This window comes from Pezoporus flaviventris, unplaced genomic scaffold, assembly GCF_033815535.1.
Source record: "Pezoporus flaviventris isolate CSIRO_AGI_PZ_B2104156 unplaced genomic scaffold, CSIRO_AGI_Pfla_v1 ptg000007l, whole genome shotgun sequence".
In the NCBI taxonomy this organism is placed as follows: Eukaryota; Metazoa; Chordata; class Aves; order Psittaciformes; family Psittacidae; genus Pezoporus; species Pezoporus flaviventris.
This window is the reverse complement of record NW_026892555.1, coordinates 50,016,088-50,034,986: the sequence shown is the minus strand read 5'-3', so window position 1 is coordinate 50,034,986 and position 18,899 is coordinate 50,016,088. Positions and strand designations below refer to the sequence as shown.

General features: G+C 41.6%; 1 protein-coding gene and 1 long non-coding RNA gene across 9 annotated transcripts in view; one reads left to right on the top strand and one right to left on the bottom strand.

Moving 5' to 3' along the window:
* DLGAP1 (DLG associated protein 1) overlaps positions 1 to 18,899 on the top strand; it is a 407,231-nt gene that overhangs the window by 368,455 nt on the left and 19,877 nt on the right. For all 7 annotated transcript variants that reach the window (XM_061448756.1, XM_061448758.1, XM_061448757.1 and 4 more), the window contains 2 exons: positions 8,434 to 8,807; positions 12,022 to 12,113. In XM_061448756.1, the coding sequence (XP_061304740.1) occupies positions 8,434 to 8,807; positions 12,022 to 12,113 (466 nt within the window). The remainder of the gene's footprint in view (positions 1 to 8,433; positions 8,808 to 12,021; positions 12,114 to 18,899) is intronic.
* On the bottom strand, positions 8,814 to 14,656 carry LOC133266960 (uncharacterized). 2 transcript variants are annotated; one of them, XR_009742588.1, is made up of 3 exons: positions 14,365 to 14,656; positions 12,463 to 12,574; positions 8,814 to 9,937 (listed from the first exon to the last, which is right to left on the bottom strand). It is a non-coding gene; the product is annotated as an uncharacterized LOC133266960 (long non-coding RNA). The 2 variants fall into 2 exon arrangements; XR_009742589.1 differs by lacking the exon at positions 14,365 to 14,656 and adding an exon at positions 13,633 to 13,960.

Genomic DNA, 18,899 nt, shown 5'->3' with positions numbered 1-18,899 from the left:
ATGGTGATTTTAAGACATGTAAATTCTGAACAATAAATGGTATTTTAAAGTGTCCTTTTTTTATCTGAAATTATAATGTTTCCTGTTATCCATGATTGCTCCAAAATGGGGCAGAAGTGTGAAGGACTTAGTGAAGTATTTAAGTGAAGAAAGCATTTGAATGGTTCACTAGATTTTGTTTAATCTATAGATAAACCACTGTTTCCCTGATTTTCTCAGGAAAAAAAAAAATGCTGTACAGATGAAAAGACATGATAAATAATTCACCTGCTAACTAAAAAAGACCACACTGCTGTATTGGTTATTTTCTTCTTTTCATTCTTCTCCCACATGCTTCATTGAACGTAGAAGCTGATGTTCTGTATCAGATACCTTCCACCGTGACTGTTCTAAAGAAGTTTGAACCTTCAGACTCTTGGGGAGCATCTGCCCAGAAGAGATTCACATCCTCATCCCTGCAGTTCTTGGTGGTGTTTATCCAGGTGTTTTGTTGGTAGCCAGAGTTCAAGGGCAAGGCCAGAATAGTCTCACATCTGACTTCACACTCAGCCCGACTGAATTTCAGTTATTCATATATTGTCTGTGGGTACATAGCTTCATCATGTCCCATGGGCCAATGGACAGGATCAAACCACCTGTAAAGCACCATATCCTCAGGTACAGTGCAGTTCAGCCCCATAGAGACAGCTGCTGGCAAGCGAATGGCAGAAGCAAATGCTACTGCTGTCACCTCCAACTATTCACTCAGGTATTTCATTTGCATTAATTTCACTCATTAAGGCATTTCATATGCATTAATTGGAATTAAGTCTAGGGCTTGCAAATGGTCCCATTCTTACCTATTTTATCTCTTCAGGAAAGATAAAGCCAAGTCCTAATTGCTTGACACCAGTAAAGATCACAGGTTTCAGTAGTTAAGTATTATAAACCATCCTAGCAAGGATCCACTTTGGGTAATGACTTTCAGTTTATGTGAAATCTTTTTTCCAGAGTTACAGTTGTCTATAGATGTCTTGGTTTTCAGGCTAAATGAGTTGAATTGCTTAGTTGTGTGCTGCAAACGTACTGGTAATTCTTATGTTTAGAGAAGTCCAGATATGTCTATATAGTACAAGGAGTGAAATAGTTCTCATAGGAAGCCTGTTATTTGCTTGCATTTGCACTGAATTTGTCTGTGCATCCAAAATTTATGGTGATATCCTAGTCATAAACTGCATCTAGCAGAAATCTTTGACTATCTCACCTGTTCTCTGTACACTAATTCACCTTCCCTGGGATAGCAATTAAACTTCTGACTGGAATCAGCAGTCTCCATCAGCTGGAGAAATATTCACCTGTCATCCACTGACTCTGCACGTGCAGATTTTCTAACTCAGTCCATCTGAGGTGCACGATGAACCATTTTTAGTCTCACCTCTCTCCTAGTTTTCAGGAAATCCTTTACTGTATCCATCTGGGCAGCTAGAGGCACCCTACTTGCAAACAGAAATGTCCAAACTTATGAAAAGGTCACCAGGACCAGCTTTTAGACCTCAGAGTGCATGGAATATTAAATCTTGGTGGTGCTACTGTGTGCAGTGAAGATAGTTTAGGTACTCTGCGTAGGTTTCTGCAGGATTTTAGTTAGCAGTTATGCCTGTTTCTTAACGCAGTGTGGCTTAGGGTTTTGTCGGATAAGGTACATGGCTTGGCAGAGGTGGGGGTGTGGAAAAATCATGCTGTTGGCAGAAGTCCTGATGGTGTAGTACATAGATTTCAGTAGTTCTCATTTGGGATAATGATATCCATAACTCACTGTGGTATTATTCCCTTGGGCAGTTTAGAACTTCTTATAAAAATCTTTATTTCAGTTTTGTAATAGTAAATCTCTACATCCTCAGAAGCCATCTGCTATATGAAAATAGGTTTTTATTAGGAAAACACATGCTCTCCTTTCATACCAGTTTTTTGCATGTATAAATAACAATACAGGATCTGAAACCCTATTTCCAAACATTCCCCCCCAAATGATAGAATCATAGAATAGTTAGGGTTGGAAAGGACTTTAAGATCATCAAGTTCCAACCCCCCTGCCATGGGTAAGGACACCTCACACTAAACCGTATCACCGAAGGACTCATCCAACCTGGTCTTGAACACTGCCAGGGATGGAGAATTCACACCTTCCCTGGGCAACCCATTCCAGTGCCTCACCACCCTAACAGGAAAAAATTTCCTCCTTACATCCAATCTAAACTTCCCCTGTTTAAGTTTTAACCCATTATCCTTTGTCCTATCACTACAGTCCCTAATGAAGAGTCCCTCCCCAGCATCCCTATAGGCCCCCTTCAGATACTGGAAGGCTGCTATGAGGTCTCCACGCAGCCTTCTCTTCTCCAGGCTGAGCAGCCCCAACTTCCTCAGCCTATCTTCATACAGGAGGTGCTCCAGTCCCCTGATCATCCTCGTGGCCCTTCTCTGGACTTGTTCCAACAGTTCCGTGTCCTTCTTATGGTGAGGACACCAGAACTGCACACAATACTCCAAGTGAGGTCTCACAAGAGCAGAGTAGAGGGGCAGGATCACCTCCTTCGACCTGCTGGTCGCGCTCCTTTTGATGCAGCCCAGGATACGGTTGACTTTCTGGGCTGCAAGCACACACTGAAGCCGGCTCATGTTCATTTTCTCATCAACCAACACCCCCAAGTCCTCCGCAGGGCTGCTCTGAATCTCTTCTCTGCCCAACCTGTAGCTGTGCCTGGGATTGCTCCAACCCATGTGTAGGACCTTGCACTTGCATGGTTAAACTTCATGAGGTTGGCATCAGCCCACCTCACAAGCGTGTCGAGGTCCCTCTGGATGGCATTCCTTCCCTCCAGCTTATCAACTGAACCACACAGCTTGGTGTCATCGGCAAACTTGCTGAGGGCGCACTCAATCCCACTGTCCATGTCAGCAACAAAGATATTGAACAATACTGGTCCCAACACCGATCCCTGAGGGACGCCACTCGTTACTGGTCTCCAGCCAGACCTTGAGCCATTGACGACAACTCTTTGTGTGCAGCCATCCAGCCAGTTCTTTATCCACTGAGTGGTCCATCCATCAAATTGATGTCGCTCCAATTTAGAGACAAGGACAGTGTCCAACGCTTTACACAAGTCCAGGTAGATGACAACAACTGCTCTACCCCTGTCCATCAGTTCTGTAGCCCCATCATAGAAGGCCACCAAATTGGTCAGGCAGGATTTCCCCTTAGTCACCAAGCACCTTGTTGATTTTCATGTGCCCTATCATGCCTTCCAGGAGAATCTGCTCCAAGATTTTGCCAGGCACAGAGGTGAGACTGACTGGTCTGTAATTCCCCGGGTCATCCATTTTCCCCTTCTTGAAAATGGGGGTTATATTTCCCTTTTTCCAGTCGTTGGGAACTTCACCTGACTGCCATGATTTCTCAAATATGATGGCCAGTGGCTTAGCAACTTCATTCACCAGCTCCTTCAGGACCCACAGATGGATCTCATCAGGACCCACGGACTTGTGCACGTTCAGATTTTTAAGATGGTCTCGAACCAGATCCTCTCCTACAGTGGGCCCAAGGTCTTCATTCTCACAGTCCCCGCGTCTGCCTTCCAAGACTTGGGTGGTGCAGTCAGAGCATTTGCCAGTGAAGACTGAGGCAAAGAAGTCATTCAGAACCTCAGCCTTCTCCAAATCCTGTGTAGCCAGTTCTCCCGAGAGCTTTCTGAGGGGGCCTACATTCTCCGTTTTGTATTTGCTATGTACCTGTACAATCTCTTCCTGTTATCCTTAACATCCCTAGCCAAGTTTAATTCTAACTGGGCCTTAGCTTTCCTAACCTGGTTCCTAGCTTCCCACACAACATCCCTGTACTCTTCCCAGGCCACCTGTCCTTGCTTCCACTTATTATAAGCCTCTTTTTTCATTTGAATTTTCCTCAGGAGCTCCATAAAGTAAGGAAAGAAGTGCATGGTAAAGAGAATAACAACTCTACCAAACCAAATCAAGCACTGCACCTCTGTGTGGGGAGTTCAGGAGCTGCAGCTGTGAGTCTCAGGTCTGCTTGGATGTGCCTACACCTGTGCTTTGCGTTGCAGTTGTGTGAGATGCAAGGGCACTGCTGTTTACACACCTGTTTAATAGACAGTAAATCAGAAGACTGAGGCATATCTGTGTGGAGTAGAAGAACTCCTGCCTTGTATCTTAAATCTTACTTGTGCTCAAGTTGTCCTTTGCTGCTTCTTTCAAGCTGTGGAATTTGTCCTTTTTCTCAAGAGGAACACTATTATGTAAATTAAGTTTACATTTGCACTTTCATTTATTCCTGTATTTGTTAACTAAGTCAACAATTTAATATGAGGCTGCCAAATTAGGAAGATATTGCTTACATATCTCATCACTTGAACTGTTCAAAGTAGTGCATGAATTTGATCTCTTCACAAACATTAATCTGCATTGGGGTTCTCCTGAGCACCCATTCACTGAGCTAAAACTTTGTGTTTGCATGCTGATGTTTGCTCCTGAGGGCTCATATCCCTAGTGAGCATGTTTAAACAACTGAAGTGCTCTTACAATGAAACGTTCAAATTCAAGCCTTTATTATTATGCAATCTGGGATTATTTTTTTTTTTATCATTAGACTTCCTTCTGAACTGGGTGGTTGACACTCCCTGTTCCAAATTCCTGTCCCATGAGCTAGTTGTTTGGAAATACTGGCTAGGAAGACAAGCACCATGACTGGGTTTTTTTTTATTCTCAATCTGGAGAAAGTGCTTTTTCACTAGGTCTTTAGGATTAGACTGTAACCAGAAGGCAGGCTACAGAAGAAGGATAAAGATCAAAAGGAAAAGGAGAGCATTACTTGGTAGATTGATACATCTGGAAACGGTGGGCCCAATTCAAGGTGCTTTAGGAGTCGGAAGACTCTTGTGCATGACTGAACTAGTTTCTGGATTAAGCCTTGCATATGCCCTAGGAGAGGAATGCATACTTGGTCCAGCAGCATGTGTGCTCTAAGCGCTACAAAAAGCTAGTCTATATTGTGACAAACTGGGGGTTCATACACACATTTGCTATTCAAAAAGATATTTCTGATAAACTCCATGTCTAAACAATTTTAATGGAAAACAAGACTACTTTGACTTGACTCTCCAGTCAGATCAGTTTCCGTACAGAACTTCGCTCTTTGATCCATGTCCAAGAACATATTTATCAAGGAATTTATATAGCCGTTTAAATTCACTTCCTGATGTGAATTAAAACGACTTTCATGTGCAAAACCCCTTGAAAGTTCCTTGTGTGTGAAGTGAAGATTTCTCCATCTTTTTCATGTGTCCCGTGATCTTGTGATCTTCTCCCTCTGAGTCGTCCTGCTGGGCAGCCCATCTCTGCTGCAGGAGAGCTGGATGGATGAGCTTCCCCTTTGCCCACAGGGACAGAGCACATGAAGTGCTCTTCCCAAGCACTGACTGAACACTCAGGCTCTCTTGGCTGCACAAGGAGAACGCCAGGGTTTTGTCATTTTTCTTGGGGAGTACTTGTTTTGTTTTTCAAGCAGCTTGGCATTTAAAATACCATAGCCACTTGAACGGTGGGCAGATCCTTCAGGTTGCCATGTCGCAAGTTGCCAGGTTCTTGAAAGCACCCAGAGAAAAACTGATGCACCAAATCCCTCCCATCATTGTGCTTCAGCTGTTTGGAGGGCTCAGCCAGCTACAGCATTGAGAGCGCAGCTGCCTCCAACAGCGACGGTGGCCTGAGCATTGTTTTGTTGTCGTTTCTGCAGAGGAGCGGCAGGAGCTTACATCATTTCCAGTAATGAAGTGCCTGGGGTTCTTTTATGACTTGCACACTCTGCTTCTCCAGAGCTGTACAGTATGTGCTGCATGACTCCAGGAAACTGAGGATTTGTTTTGACTTGCTAAAAGAACGTTTGCCGTTTCTCTTTACAATTTCACCATATGACTTGTCAATTCTCTCCCCCTCTTAAGAATAACTTCAGATTTAATTAGCTGAGTGCAAACATCTTTCATTGCAGTGTGGATTAGACTCCTCATTGAGTACATTTACCAACAGAATGAAAGACATCTTAATCAGGCATTTCTGTATTTGTACTGCTGCGTCCAGAGTGCATGGTAACAGTTGATAGACAGTTGCTATTGACTCCCTTTCTAGTGGGGGATGACCAGTGATGTGTGGACAAGTCTTGTTAAGGCTTGCATTTTGGTTTTGATGCTCTGTCTCCTACCTAAGAGCACTTTCTGAGTGTGTTTCATTATCATTTCCCTATCTGCTATGTAGGAAAAATGATACTTATGTGCCTTGCTGGGATGTCCTGAAATAGCTGGCTTGTCCCCATTCCACAATGACCTTGCCTAGCATATTCTAAAAGGTGCAATTTATACTTTGCTGAATTGCAAAGTAACACTGCACACCAATCTCTATTAGACAAGTTTGGCACCAGCTTCCCAAAGCATTACCCAGATATATGCATGTGTATGTGCTTTGAATTTTCAGCAGTGAATTTCAGTTTGCATTTCCACCACTCAGAGAACATTCTCCAGACCATGAACCACCTGGGCTGTTTCTGGGATATCATCACCCAAGCAGCAGCCTCCACAACTCTCTATAAGTCCCAGAGTAAATGCTTGTTCTGCAGCAACAGCAGCTGATTTACCCAAATGTGCAGTCACACCGAATGCTTTTTGGCACCATCAAAACCAGTAAAGAACAGCACAAAATTCACAGTCCCCTTTGTAAACTTGTCATCCTTTCTGTTAGTTCCAGATATTGATCTTGTCATAAGCACTTTAAAAAACACCTTTAACCCCTAATCCACTAGTCACTTCCGCACAGTTAAAATTTGACAAGTTCATTTTTAGCCATCTCTCCTCTCAAAGGTGCTGTGGTTTCTGTTTGATTTTTCAGAAGTGAATCATAGTTTCAAAACCCTCACTGCCTTAGTGAAACACTTTTTTTCCCTTAGCATTCAACATGTTTAACATGGGTTCAGACATGTTATCAGAAACTTACACTACAATCCCTAAAAAAAATCCTGTGTGATTTCATGCCCTGGAAACACCTTTTATATTGTAACTATTCCTACAGCTATCTGGAGATGAGGCATATGGATCTGAGCTAGTCAAATTAATTCCATAATGGCTTCTGGCTTAACAAGCATGTACAGTACATCAGAAAGCAGAACAGCTGTAGCAGAGTTACCTTTTATGTGGGTGGCATAGACGTCTGCCAATTAAAATGATCTGATGATTCATTTCTTGCCATATGATTACTGTTAATAAGAATTTATGTTAACATGTTTGTGTCTGAACTTTGCACAGGTTCATGCCTGCATTTATTTTCTTAAAGAATAGAGTGTATCATGGTTGTTTTTTTGTTCTTAATGGACTTTTCTTTCCTCATTTGAAAGCATTCCAAGACTTCAGTAACGCAAAGATGCCAACTATCCCTTAAAGGAAGATGTTTCTATCTCCATGTAGTGCTTTCTGCATGTGATTATATGTATAGAGGCCAATAGGTTTTAACCTGGGAATGTCAAGCTAAGCTTCTAAATCCATATACCAGCACTTAAAAAGAGAGCACGGCCTTCAAAATAGAAAAAGAGGAGTTCTCATAAACTTCTATTAAAGCTTCTTGTTATAAGCATTTATACTTACTCTTTCTTTTAAGTAGTCCCACTCACTTACAGGCTTTAGCCGTTGACCTCATTACACTAACTCCCTGTGTATAAAATCAAGCATTTTTTCTCCAGAACTGATATCTTCTATTTATGGTGAGAAATTTAGGCGTAGCAAAGTGCTGTTTTCAATATCTTCAGAGGCTTACAGAGCATTTCAAAGTATTTGAGGTCTGTGCAACTAGTGAGATGTTTTATAGCAAGAAATACACAGGTTTAAGGGTCCATCTCTGAGCAGAGAAATGTAGTTTAAAATTCCAAATAAGCTTGGTAAATACAGTAGGACAGGGCAGAGACAGAAAACAATTGCAATAAGGCTGTGTGAAGTACAGTTCAGCTAGGATAAGTGGTGAGAGACTCATCATTCTTGTGAATCTCATTTGGAAGCCATAGCAGAACAAACATTTTGATGCAAGAACTTCTTCCCATGGGACTTAGAACACTTAGTAGACAATATACTGAAGAAAGCAATCCTAAAGAGACTAAGGAAGAAATTGGCAAATAGATAATTTCTTTCCCTCTGCTGGCAATTCTGCCACTCACATTAATAGGAACAGAGGACACCAATAAGCAAGGTATTTTTATGGCCCTTACACTGGAGCTTTTGAGGGTTCTGTGGCTGACAGTGTGCTTCTTACATCTGCTCTTTCCATGCGCACTGATGCTTTGTAATCCTATCTGCATCCATTTTCCTGGCAGCCTTGATAAATCAAGAACTCTCATATGTTTTTTTCCAGTGTCATCCTGCATTACCACCTATAAGAAGACACCGCCTCCAGTCCCACCAAGAACTACCACGAAACCATTTATTTCTATCACAGCCCAGAGCAGCACAGAATCTGCCCAAGATGCATATATGGATGGTCATGGACAGAGGGGAGATATCATCAGTCAGTCTGGACTTAGCAACTCCACAGAGAGCTTGGACAGTATGAAGGCTCTGACAGCTGCTATTGAAGCTGCCAATGCACAGATCCACGGCCCTGCAAGCCAACATGTAGGGAACAACACTGCCACCGTCACCACCACCACAACCATTGCCACCGTTGCAGTAGAAGATAGGAAGAAGGACCACTTCAAGAAAAACAGATGCTTGTCTATTGGAATACAGGTACAGTACAGTACATGGATTATTGCCTGCCATTGTTTTGGATCTCTACATCTGGTTTACTGCTTGTTATGCAATGTTTTGTGTATTTTTCTTTTTTTCCTGACAGGTACTTATGTAGAAATTGCAGCAGCATAATCATTCTGCATGGTACTAATGATGTTTTCCTAATTTATCGTAAAAACATCAGATGCAATGATTTGTTTAAGTCTCCTTGCTGTTTGTTATTCAGCTTTGTTAAATTACACACATGAGCACTAATCTATGAATCATAACACAGCGGGGGTCAGAAAGGCATGAATTAAATCACTGAAAGGGAATGTGTAAAACAATGATTTACATTACACTATCACCCAAAAAATATTTTCGTCCAGCCTCAGTGAATTAATTGTTACTGCTTATTCATGCATTTCATAATGACTGGTAGCCACTTGAATGAGGCAGCGTTGTTGCTATCTCAGCCTCAAGAGCAGAGGGTAAATTTCTTCTAAGTTGCCCTTGTGAAAGAAAATTACATTTTGTTACCTCTAGTGGAAGGGAACAAGAAAACTAACCCTGCCAAAGTTCACTCCTATTTAGAGAAGGAAGAAGGGCAAATAAACCAGACCAATGTAATCTGCTTTCTTAATTAATCTTTTCCATACCTCTACCCCCCCCCCAAAAAAGAGTCAAAAAATAAAAAAATAAAGAAAAGAAGAACGTGCATAGGACTCCAGCTATCTGCCTGCAAGATTAACATTTGCAATGAAGCGCTTGAACTTACAATCAACTGAGAATCAACATGGGTTTTGATGGGAGATGAACCCCAAGCAAATAGAATAGCAATCCACATCTTATCAGCCTGAAGACATGATGTTTTTCTTGCAGATGGAGGTTGTATGCACAGCTCTATGTGCCTGGACAAGCTTGTCTGATTAGCAAAGCCTAAGAATTTACCATGAAATCTCTGCATCAGCCTGGTGAGATGAAAGGTGCTGTGTAGAAGTATGCCATCCCAGGGGCAGCTCTGGGGTAGCTGCGACTTTTCTCTTACTTCTTCTTGGAAGGGCAGTAATTACTATTGCCTGTGGGTTCGGTTCTCTGCCTTGGTTGTAGCCTTTTTCTGTTTCACGGATGTTTGTTTGGGATATATTCTGAAAGAAGGGCCGATGTTCAGTTTTAAACACAGGTGCATGATCCAGGTGGGACAGGGATAGGGAAAGCTCTTCTATTACTTATTCCCATTCTCAGCCAAGTCTAACATTGTAATTCCTCATTTCACTGAGCAAGGCAACAAAGACTCCTTAGCAGGCAAACACCCTGCAAAATGATAGGCAGAAAGAAATCATTTCCACGTTTGCAGAAGCCAAAATGAACAACTGTAATGTGAGTCATGGCTCTTGAGACACCATCTCCCTGATGTCTCTTCTTCAGGTAGTGTTTCTGCAAGTAACAAATGTTGCTTTTGGAAGTATAGGGGCCTCAGTTTCTTGAGATCTGAGGCAAATAGAGCTCCAAATGCTATTCAGGTCTCTGAAACTTTGAAATTTACAGATGACCAATATAATCACATGTGAAAGCTGCCTGGGGATTGTCATGAGACTCTGCCAGGGTAATTTTTGTGTACAAACTAATGGAGATGCCAAAAACTGGGATTACATGAAACAAAGCCTTCAGCAGTGATACAGTCTTACAGGATTCCTGCCCATGCACTGTTCCACCCTCCCAGTTATGCCCATCAGTGAGATTTTGAGTCAGACAGGCTTCACAAATAAAACTACTAGTCTGCTATCTGGTCCATTTTGCAGCATCATTGCACAACCAATCATGATGGTGGTACAGCTGAAGAGGTAGTGTGGGAGTGGAAATACCATAAAATAGCTGTTACTGCTAGAAATTACTTCTTTTAGAAACAACTGACCTAAAATAGGTAGGTATGCTGTCAGCCCTCAAACTGGCAGTGTGGAGTCAGTCTCTCTCCACTGACTGTAAAGAGAACCTAGTTTAGGCTTATACTCTACTCAGACCAGGTATGCACCTTAATTATAGCTTGGCCCATCATTGCAGAGCAAGGCAAGCTGAAGAGGCATAGTCTTGGTTTGCTTCCTCCTCTAACAAACAATGCTAATATGTATTCATGATGAACCTCCATGTGTGTCCTCTGCACCCCTCAGTCACTTTTGGGCACTTGGGGCTGCACCCCAAGCCTTTGCTGTAAATCTGTTTGGCAAAAAACAACGTAAAGCAAAAAAAAACCCTTCCATCAGAAGGCTCCTTCTCTCTCTCAGTTATAGGATTTAAGGCAGTTATCTCCCCAAAAGCCTCAGTACCAGGTAAGTACCTCAATTCTTTGAGCAGGTCTGTAACTTTTCATCCCTCCTTGAGCACTTTTCCTGCATAGGCTGTTCAAGTGGTTCTCAACAAGCTTATTTACTGGTGGAAGAGATGCTAACTACAACAGAAGGTACATCCAGAATCAGAGTGAATCCCCAGGTCACTTTGTAACCCTGCTGTGGTCCAAAAATTCTGTGTGCCAGAAATTGTTTTTCTTGTATGACTACTAATCTCATATATAGCATTGGCAATTAACAACTGCACTGACTGGACCCACAATTTTTTGATTTTTCTCAAAGACATATCTTAAATGTGACTTAAATCTTAACTTTACACCATTGGTATGTATCTCCTCAAAGAGATGGGGAGGTGATATAAAGTTCCTGCCTCTGCTCCTGGGGACCACCTATTTGCATAATGAAGCAGTAAAGAAAATGCATCCAAAAGCAGCATCTGTTTTCTTTAAGTCTTATCCGTACAGTGCTCTGATATAAACACTGAAAATAAACACATAATTTTGACATGAGTTCATGTATGCGCACATATACAGACTAACATGTAAAATCAAACAAACAGAGCACAGTAAGTGGAGTTACAGCTGCTCAGAGATTTGCTCAGGCAAACTGTAACACCCAGACTCCGGAAAACATTGGATAAAATCCATCTACATTTTGCAGGCTGAATGTTGTCTTACTAGAAATTATTTGTAGATTAACAAGAATAATGAATGTCCACTAATAACATCAGAAATGGGCACAGCACAGGTAAACTATCTGACTAGATGAAGGTACTTACAGTACAAGTTATATGTGCAGACACTTATTTTGCATAGAAATTGTAAGCAGCTGGGCTATATCTCTGTTAAAATATGTTATAAGTAGCTGGATTTCTTTTTTTTTTTAAGGTTGATGGTGCTGAAGAGTCCAATAAATCAGTTGAAAATAAAGCAACCAGTAAGTTCCAGTCCATAGGAGTTCAAGTAGAGGAGGAAAAGTGGTGAGTAAAAGTTAATAATGTTTTTCTAAAGTAAATAATTATGCCACAACTAATTTTTAAGAGCCCTAGTTCCTGCACACATGACCATATTAACCTGCTTCCTGGATGAATTGTTAGATCACCCAACTGAAAAGCTGAGTCTTGTAAATGCTGTAGCTCTTATTTCTCAGAGGGGATTTTTCCAGACCACTGGCAGAAGTGGAAGAAAAGTGCCACATATTTTAAAGGTCAATGTACTTTTAATAAGCTCTTTTTCCCCAGAAAATCTACCTAAGCAGCAAAAGGTGATGCAGATGGAATATTAGTCTTGGGGTGGCTGCAGCAGCATGGAGTTGATGGGGAAGTTTACCTTGTTTTTCAGCAGAATAATTCCAGCCACGTGGAGCAGTGCAGTGGCAGAGCCAAACTGATTGCTTTTGCTCAGGTATCTCACACAGACATCTCTGCATTACAACTGCTTCCTTGTGAAAAAATGTTGAGATTAAAAAGCAAGCTTGTAAAACTCAGTTGTCTCACCAGTCTGCAGTGCAACCTGAATTAGTAAACAAACATGCTTCAATTAATATATATATAATAGTTGTTGTCTTTAAGGGTTGTATTTCTTTCTGGTGACAAACTGCAATTAAGTTGTAGGGAAGCATAAGCGTGCATAGCATTTCCCAGACAAAGTTTTTGAGTGCTTGACCACAACTGTAAATCTTAATTCCTGCCCAAAACTGGACTTGGCTGAAGAAAAACTAGACTCTCCCCTCACCTCTGAGCATGCAGGCCTGCCCAGTGATGCTGTGGCTGCATGCACCCACCCAAGTCTGTTAGTTTTTCATTTTGTTTGGCAGCAGCATAACTTTTGGCTTCTGGAGCCATTTTGCTGATGGATTCTGGAGCCATTTTGCTCCTTGTACTGCATCATGGGAGAAGCTTCAGGGTTTGTCACTGAGGGAAGAGTCACCCTTGCAATCTCTCCAGAGAAAACCTAGTCACAGTAAATCTAAACTGACAAAATTAGGGTCCTCTACCCTCCTCTGGCCCGCCAACGGCAGTAATGAATAGAAATGTCCATTTCACACTGGGTTTTGACTATCACTGCTAAAAATACCCTAAAAAAGAACGTTACCTACACTATTTTCAATTCAACAAAATCTCCCCATGAAGTAGCAGAGTATTTTCCTGTGGTTTTAAAAGGCTGAAGTGATTTCAGCAAAAAGAAACATGGTTTTGCAATGACCTTACTAGGCTGTTACCAAGTTCCTCATTAACCTGCTAAAACGTCTTTTGCTGACAGACATTTCTTTATGTGTTAGACCTTATCCCCATTTGCCCACAACTCTTCCAGCACTATATATATGAGCACATTATAATAGATAAATAGATGCTGAGGACTATTTCCCTTCAGCCTGAGCACAAAGGAAGTTAGTACCCCAAAAGCCCAATCTTCCCCCTCCCCTGAAAAAAAACCCAAAACAACTCAAACCAAAACACATTAAAACAATGAAAGAAAGAAAGGTCTGTTTGTAAATACCTTACTTCCAAAGTCCACTTTCAATTGCAGTTTTTATTGCTCCAGATAAAAAAAGTAAGATTTGCCTGTGAGGGTCTGCCCTGAGAAAGCAGTATTTCTGCTTTACCTCCTCCCCTGACAGATGTGTTTGGGGGTTTCCTTGATGATAAAGTTGAGGTTGCTGCTCCTTGGAGCAGACGGGCAAGCAGCAGTCTATCATGGACTTTCAGAAGTGAACTGGCTGATAAAGGACAGCCCCTAATCTCCAGAAAATGAGTGCACTCTAAGACACAAAGGATTTATAATCACAGTTTGGCACCATATTCGTTTTTTTTCTTTAAACACAGAAGAGCACAATGTATTGATTATCTGTTACAGAAATAGAATTGTAAATACAGTGCATTCTTCCCTGTCCCTGCACCATAACATCTGCAGCTCCGAAGAAAAACCCTTTTGAGTTGAATCTTTGACAAATGAATTTTTTTTTAAATAAGCTTTCAGGCTTCAGAAATATTACATAAATATAAAACAAGAAGAGAAGAATGACACAGCAAAGAGAATAAGTATAGTAAATTGATTGTGTTTCCTTGTCAGTTTAAGCTACTAAGTGCAGTGTTATAAAAGAAAGCTCTCTGCTTAATGCACCAAAAGCCTACCATACAAAATTTGTTTCAGTCCTCTTTGCTTCCTGCTCTTTCCTCCCCAATTTCCCTCACCTCAAATGACTGTCATTCTCACACTAAGGAGTCTTACCTCCTCATGTTCTTTTAAATATTCCTGCTTCTGTGCTTGAACCAAATAAGCAAAAGATTTTGCTTCCTTTTCTTGATCTAAGGTAGCTCAAGAACCAAGCATCTTCAGAGGACAGCTCTATCTCTTCCATCTTCCATCTTCCATGTCGACTCAGATCTTTCATTAGTCCTTCACTCTCTGTAATCTGGACTTCCTGCCAAGATCTGAGTCCTGCTCCTCCTCTTGTACAGCTCAAAGAATAAATGCTCCTACCACTACCTGACCATTTTACAACTAGATCCATCACCGCTATTCATATTATCCTCAGTCCTTTATGCTGCCTGCTCTCAATAATATTTTACGCACCCATTCCCTTAGTGCAGCTCTACAATTTCTGGCATCTATAGAGGACCTCTGTCCAATCCTTCTTGCAGAAAAAAAAAAAAAAAAATTGGTATGCATTTATTTCAACTGTTACTTTCTTATCTCTCACCTGATCTCCCCCATGATGCTAACAAAACCCAAGCCAAATCTTCCTTCCCTTTCCTCACATGACCCACCCTTTCCCGGACTTTTTCAAAACATTTATCTACTGAAGCTGATCAGTTCAATTGCAGGGCACTTCCATTTCCATCCATTTCTGTTTGTCCTTTCTCTCTACCTGCAACTTTTTGACCTCAAGGCAGCACCTTCCATTCCTCACTTACAGAAGATAATTGCGTTGTTAGAAGTCAACCAGTTCTACTGAACTAGAAAAGAAGTTATACACTGTGCCAGACTGATTAGCACACATGCTTATTGAACAAGGGGCTCTCATTTTTAGTTTCTCTTGCTTCTTGATGTTGTCTGCCTTAAGATGTCCTCCCCCAAAATTGTCTTGCTTATTGCTCTAGTCACACCATCAGCTGGTAATTTTACTTGGTTTGCCATCACAAGAACTTCTGAATGCTGAAACAATGGTAGTTTCTGAAGTAAGAACACTGCCATGGGAGACTAAAACCATAGACAGATGGTCCTTCACCATTTTCTTTGGCTTCTGTGTGGCCAGGGAAGGTGCCTGCACCTCTTGCTGTGATATAAAGTGTGGCTTACCACACCATACCTCTTGGTGTGGTATAAAGTGAAAGGATTTAGAATGGTGGTGGAGCTAATATTTCCACTTATGCCAAGCATAAGTATAAACTGGGAGAGGAGTGGCTGGTGAGAGGCTCTGCAGAAAGGGGCCTGGAGCTGCTGGTCGGCAGCAGGATCAATAGGAATTAGTAGTGAGCCCTGGCAGCCCAGAGGGCAAACCTCACCCTGGGGTGCATCACATACAGCATCACCAGCCAGTCAAAAGAGGTGATAGTCCTACTGTACTCAGAGCTGGTGGGGCCTCACCTCAAGTGCTGTGTGCAGTGTTGGGCCCCACCGTTTAAGAAGGATGTGAAAGTCCTTAAATGTGTCCAGAGGAGGACAACAAAACTGGTGAAAGGGCTGGAGGGAATGTCCTGTGAGGAGTGGCTGAGGGCTGAGGACTTTGGGCTTGTCTAGCCTGGGGAAAAGGAAGCTGAAGGAGACCTCATTGCTTTCTACAGGTTCTTGAGGAGGGGAAGGGGAGAGGGAGGTGCTGATCTCTTTTCCCTGGTATCCAGTCACAGAACACGTGGGAATGGTTCAAAGCTGCACTAGAGAAAGTTTAGACTGGACATTAGGAAGCATTTATTACCAAGAAGGTGGTCAAACCCTGAAACAGGCTTCCTGGAGAGGTGGTCAATCATTGTAGGTCCCTTCTAACTGAAACAGTCTATTCTAAAATTGCCATAAAGGATTAGCTTCTCTGCTAAGACTCTTAGTGATGAAAAGACTATGTGAATCGGAGAAGGAGAGGGATAGAGCAAAGCACACAAGACTGTACAGTTTGAAGATACATGGCTGAAGATCCTGCCATTAGAAGACATAGTACTGTATCTCCTAGCTCCTGCAGTTTTTGTTCTGCTGACAGCGGCTGCAACCTTAGCAGAGAAGCCCACAAACAAGGCACAGTACAGCCAATGGCTAAAGTGAGTCAGGCTGAATTTAATGTAAGTGCCTCTGAGGCTCACCATGCATCAGTTGCTTTGAAACCTAGATCTTCTCTGGGGTTTGGGTTGGGTCTCTTTTAGGAAAGAAAGAAGTTCTCTGAGTTGAAATGAAAACATGTTTTTCAAAAGAAAGCAAGAGATGACTTAGAAGCAGAGAGTTGAATGCTAACAAGTGACCGTGTTGTTGCTGTTCAAAACACATCATGCTGTTGTTCTCCATACTGGTTTATCCAGTCTGAGGTTTCATGGCTTTCTGCACCTTAGGCCACATATCTGCTGCAGTTCTTTGAATCTGTAATTATTTTGCCTTGTGCCTGCAGGGCACAACTGAGTACGAAAGGGCCAGGCCTGAAAGCAAAGGAAGAAGCAAATCTCGGGTTTTAACAAATACAAGCAATTCTTCTTTTTCTTTTTTTTTTTTTATATAGACCTGTGAATGTTTTGTAGGTGTAAAAACAGTGAAAACTTAGGCAACGTCTTCATCTGGTCTCCTGTGGCACAGAGTTTTAACTGACAGCAAAACAAAAAAGGCTCATGTGGGACACAAATGGTATTTTGTAAGAGAAAAACATCCTGGAAGTGAGTGAGGAAGCAATGTCAGAGACTAAAATTACCATCTATTAGGCATTTGATATAGATGTGCTGGAGGCAGGCAGATAGTGGGTGCCTTCCTGTATTTCCATTTCATTCAACATACATTTCCTTGGGAGTATTTTTTTAATTTTGAACTGATGCTATATTCTACTGCCAAGTTGGTTTTCTTTTGAAGACAGATAGGTTACACAATCTGGTGCCAAGAATCTGTCAAGCCAGCCTGCAGCATACCATTTTATAGATAAAACAAAGGAAAAAAAAAAAATCGGGTCATTCTGTTTAATTTTTTGAGCAGTCTGGTTTTGGTGGTTGTAGCTCATAGGAAACCCAGTAAAAATACACTCCTGAGAGCTTTGAAACGTAGTGTCTCCAGCAATACATCCTCTTGGCAAGAAGACCTTAATGTTTTTCACATTTGGGATTTGATGCACACTGAAAAGCCAGGGTGTTAACTGAAACAAGTATATCAGAGTTCTAGGGCACTGAGGCAAGCAGAAGGTGGCTGTGATGTTTAGGTAGGGGCACAGAGAAGAAGGAGCCTGAATTAAGGCATTTGCTTTTCTCTCTGTACCATGGAAGGTGTGGAAGAGTACACTGTGTACTAATGCCTTGGCTCTTGGTGAACCCTGACTAAATAACTATAAGAAACCCTCTGTGAGCATGTGCTTGTGAAACACAAGGATTTCTCTGTGTGTGTATGCATGCACACACTTCATCACAGATAAAGTCATTTGTCAGGTTGGTGGCCAAATTAAAGCAATATTTTTTAAAACTAAATAAATAGAACTGAAAGATATTCATTGTAATGTCGGCCTAAAGCTAAAGTCTTTCTAACAACTAATAACAGTCTAACAGCTCTTCTCTGCCAAGGGACAGTAGGAAATACTTGGGAGAGTGTATAAAGGAAAAGTATAAAGGGTGTGTATAAAGTACTACTTCTCCCAGTGGACATTCCCAATTTAGCAGTCTGTTGTTCAGGGACTTCCTAAGCCAGATATGACATCTGTGTAATAGCTCTTCCTGGACCTATCTGCTGTGAATCTGATTAGGTTCTCTTTGAACCTATTTTTATTTTTGTTTTTCCCAAGATCCTGTGGCAATTTAATTACACATTGTGTGAAGAAATGCTTCCTTTTGATAGATGTAAATCTTCAGACTTCTAAGCCATGCAACTGGCTGCCTTCCTCCTCACAGTTCTTGCACTCTCAGAAATGTTGAAACATCACCTAGTCAAGATTTCATAGGTCTCTCATATCTCTCCTCAGCTACCTGTTTTCTCAACGAAGAAATGTCTTTTGTCCTGTGGAAGCCGTACCATATCTCCAATGATCCTTGTCCTCCCTTTTGAACTTTTCTGGCTGTATCAATGCGTAGCAAAATGCTTTGCTCTGCTTGTCAAAGAATAAATACTGCCAAGCTGAAGAGTTCTCGCTCATTTTTTTCGGTTTGCTGGTGCTTATCATGCAAAATTCAGGTGGATTTTCCATTCTTTAACAACACCTGTTTCGAAAGAATTGCAAGCATCAGACGCTACTGAAAATGTTTGCATTCTAGGCCATTATAAAAAAATATGCATACAGTCTGTTATTAATGTTTTCTAGGGGTTGATGTGACTGAAAAGTTAATTTAAGCTTTCTTCTGTGGAGGAATTGCCCATTTCTTTTTTAATTGGATAACCCTTCTTAACTCCTGGTTTGCTTTGCTCTACTCCTTTCAAAGACCCAGATCAACAGCCATTAATTTCCTCTATCAGTATGACCTAGTACAGTCCTTCTTGAAGTCAGTGGCACTCCTCCTGAGGTATCTGGGTGCATCAAGCATATAGGACATGAAATTCTCCCTCAGCATCCTTCATCTGCTCCCTCCCCAGCTGCAGACTAAATACAGCTGATGAAGTTT